At 25.1% G+C, this 3,016-nt stretch overlaps 1 protein-coding gene across 1 annotated transcript in view; it reads right to left on the bottom strand.

Moving 5' to 3' along the window:
* Window positions 854–3,016, bottom strand: part of LOC107611727 (amino acid permease 4-like) — a 5,274-nt gene continuing 3,111 nt past the window's right edge. Inside the window, exons 5-6 of the mRNA XM_016313624.2 lie at window positions 2,108–2,241; window positions 854–1,517 (exon numbers count right to left, since the gene is read on the bottom strand). Coding sequence (XP_016169110.1) covers window positions 882–1,517; window positions 2,108–2,241 — 770 coding nt within the window. The 3' untranslated portion in view covers window positions 854–881. The remainder of the gene's footprint in view (window positions 1,518–2,107; window positions 2,242–3,016) is intronic.

Below are 3,016 nucleotides of genomic sequence, written 5' to 3'. Positions count from 1 at the left end.
AAATAATCAATATTGCTCAATGGGGGTAACATTCCCGGGAATTTATATAGAGCCCGGTCACACGTCGTAGGGTCAACAGAGTATCGAATTTTCAACCTGGTACACAAGGTGGCAAGCCACGGTACTTTATCCAGGGAATCTCGTATCTCAGATCATTTAATCATTCAAGCCAAGTATCATGCATAATCATTCATTTGAATATCCAGCCAAGTATCATATATGATCATTTGTAACACTTCATAATCAATTCATCACTTTTCAGCTTTACTTTACCTTCAAGTTATCCCCATCTCTTAACTTCATCTGATTATCAGGTTTAATACTACTATTTATGACTAAAGGAATATATTTCATATTTCACGAGCTAATAATTTTAATTTATTCATGTTTGAATTCAACTTATTTAATATTTGAGTTCAAATTTAACTTCAAGTTTAATCTGGTCCATGAGATGATTTTATTCGCTTTTAATCCTAATAACAATTAACATGTATGTTGAATTGTAGCATTGATGCATAATGATTAGCATTTCAATTATAAGTTAGGATTATGTTCTTGTCAATTTATTGAGTTTCGTTTGCCACGTGCTTTAAATTGTAGTATACCCTTATTTCATAAATTGAATTATGTGTATTCTTTTACTTTAATTTTATTACTTGAATAATTAGAAAATGAAAAAAAAAATCCACTTTTTGTATGCATAACTTAGAAATAATAATAATAATAATAATAATAATAATAATAATTACAATAATATCTTATAAAAAAGGAAATGGCTAAACCAAAATAAATAAATAAATAATCAAAACAAAATAAGAATAAAAAAATAATTAATATTTCAATAAGTAATTAACATAAAATGTTACACGAAGAGACTCGGACTACAAGCTTGCACTGAATGGTTTATATGTCTTAATGTCAAATAAGACACCAACTATGGACCCAACAAGTGCAGCAAGTGTTATCAGTAGACAGAATATACTCAAACTCTGTAAAAGAATCCAACTTCTACTCCATTTTGGAATCCTTTTCTGTTTGATATACATTTCTACTGGAAAATAAATTGATAAGGGCCAAAATCCTAATGCCCCAATAACTCCTAACATGTCATTGAAGAACGGAATAAGCATAGCTATAAGCGTGCTTACCACAACATACAGTGATCTCCAAACTATTCTAAATATGTTCAGATTGTATGAGGGTAAAAATGAGATTTGAACTTTATATTCTTTTCCAATTATTTCCCATTTTTTAGTTATCCGTTCTTCAACAAATGCAAAGAGGGGTTGGGAATAAATTTGATATGCCCCCACAAGTTGAATAACTAATGTTAAATTGGCAAGGTCAACAAGCCAAACTGGTTTGTGAAAGGCCGTGAGTAAGTTTCCTGGTGCTGAGTTTCCAAATGCACCATAACCTATGCACCCACAGACGACATAGAATATTGTGGAGGTTGTGATGCTCAAATTCGTAGCCCTCTTCATTGTTGTTACCTCCAGAGGAGATTTTATAGTATCCTGTTTAATCAGTTTATTATTATATACTAATTAATTTACATGTGAGAAAAAAAACAGGAAATCTTTTCTATTATTTTTTAAAATTAAATTTTTTGACAAGTTAGTATATTGAATAACAACCATATTAAATGTAAAAAAAACTAGTTATTCATATAAAATATATATTGAAATACAAAATATATTTTAAAAATAAGTTAAATAATACATCTATATATACAGAAACGGATCAAACTTATCCAAAGTGAAAAAATAATAAAATAATAAAATAAGACTCACATATAATGAGAGTTATAAATTAAATAGTAATTAACTCTTTACTTTATTATTTTAATATTTTATTAATCTCTTTATTTTAAATGATCTAAATTCTACACCAAAACTAATTTTTTGTGTACATAGCATTTTTTGTATAACTAATATATTTAGAATACAGTTGTGTTTAAATACATACATTTATTTGGTTGATTACTATATTGGTTCCTTATATTTTTTTTTTTGTTTTTGTGTTTAAATACATTTTTTTCCCAATGTATTAATGGAGCGGCATTTATTTTAAAACTAATGATTAGGAAATAGAAAAAAGGGTATACCTGAATTTCAATGAGAATATCAGAAAAGGAATATGCAAAGGCTATGTTGCCAAGAGCTTGAAATATTGCCCACACTTTTTTGGCGTGTGTTTCTGCTTCAGCTCCTGCTATGGTACCCTTGAAAGCACGGTTTTCTGTTTTAAGATCCAAACAAACAAAATATTAGGCAACAAAATTATCAAATGTTTTCAAATCATAAATTACTTTTTATCTTCTATTATTATCATAACTAGTGATGCGTTCAAAAATTTTATACGAAAAGAAGGCAAATTAAATACAAAATAAATTAAAATATAACATAATAAAAAATTAATAAAATATAATTTATAGTATATAGATCAAAATTAATAATTATATTGTATAAAAATTAACATTTAACTACATACTTTAGAATTTTAGTAATTTTAAATTAGTCAAATTAAATACAAAATAAATTAAAATATAACATAACAAAAAAATCAATAAAATATAATTTATAGTATATAAGTCAAAATTAATAATTATATTATATAGAAATCAACATTATTCAACTACATGCTTTAAGATTTTGGTATTTTTAAATTTGTTCTGCCATATTTCATATAACTAAAATTATCAATTTATCATCTAAAATAAAATTTGAAACATTTTCTTTTTCAACATATATAATTATATAATCTGCTAAAAATTCATCTTTCATCTTATTTCAAAATTTGGTTTTAATAATTTTTATTGTTAAAAAAGTCTATTCAATTGTTACTGTGGTCATTGAAAAAATCAAAACAAAATTTATTTTATAGTTGTTATTTTTCTACATTAATTCAAACCTATTTTTTTTCAATAACTTTTCAATTATTTATATGTTTATACACTTTTATTTTTTTAACCCTATTTTTTAGTTGCTATTAATTTATTATAATACACATTATT

Source organism: Arachis ipaensis, chromosome B08 (genome assembly GCF_000816755.2).
Source record: "Arachis ipaensis cultivar K30076 chromosome B08, Araip1.1, whole genome shotgun sequence".
In the NCBI taxonomy this organism is placed as follows: Eukaryota; Viridiplantae; Streptophyta; class Magnoliopsida; order Fabales; family Fabaceae; genus Arachis; species Arachis ipaensis.
This window is presented reverse-complemented; position numbering and strand designations above follow the sequence as displayed.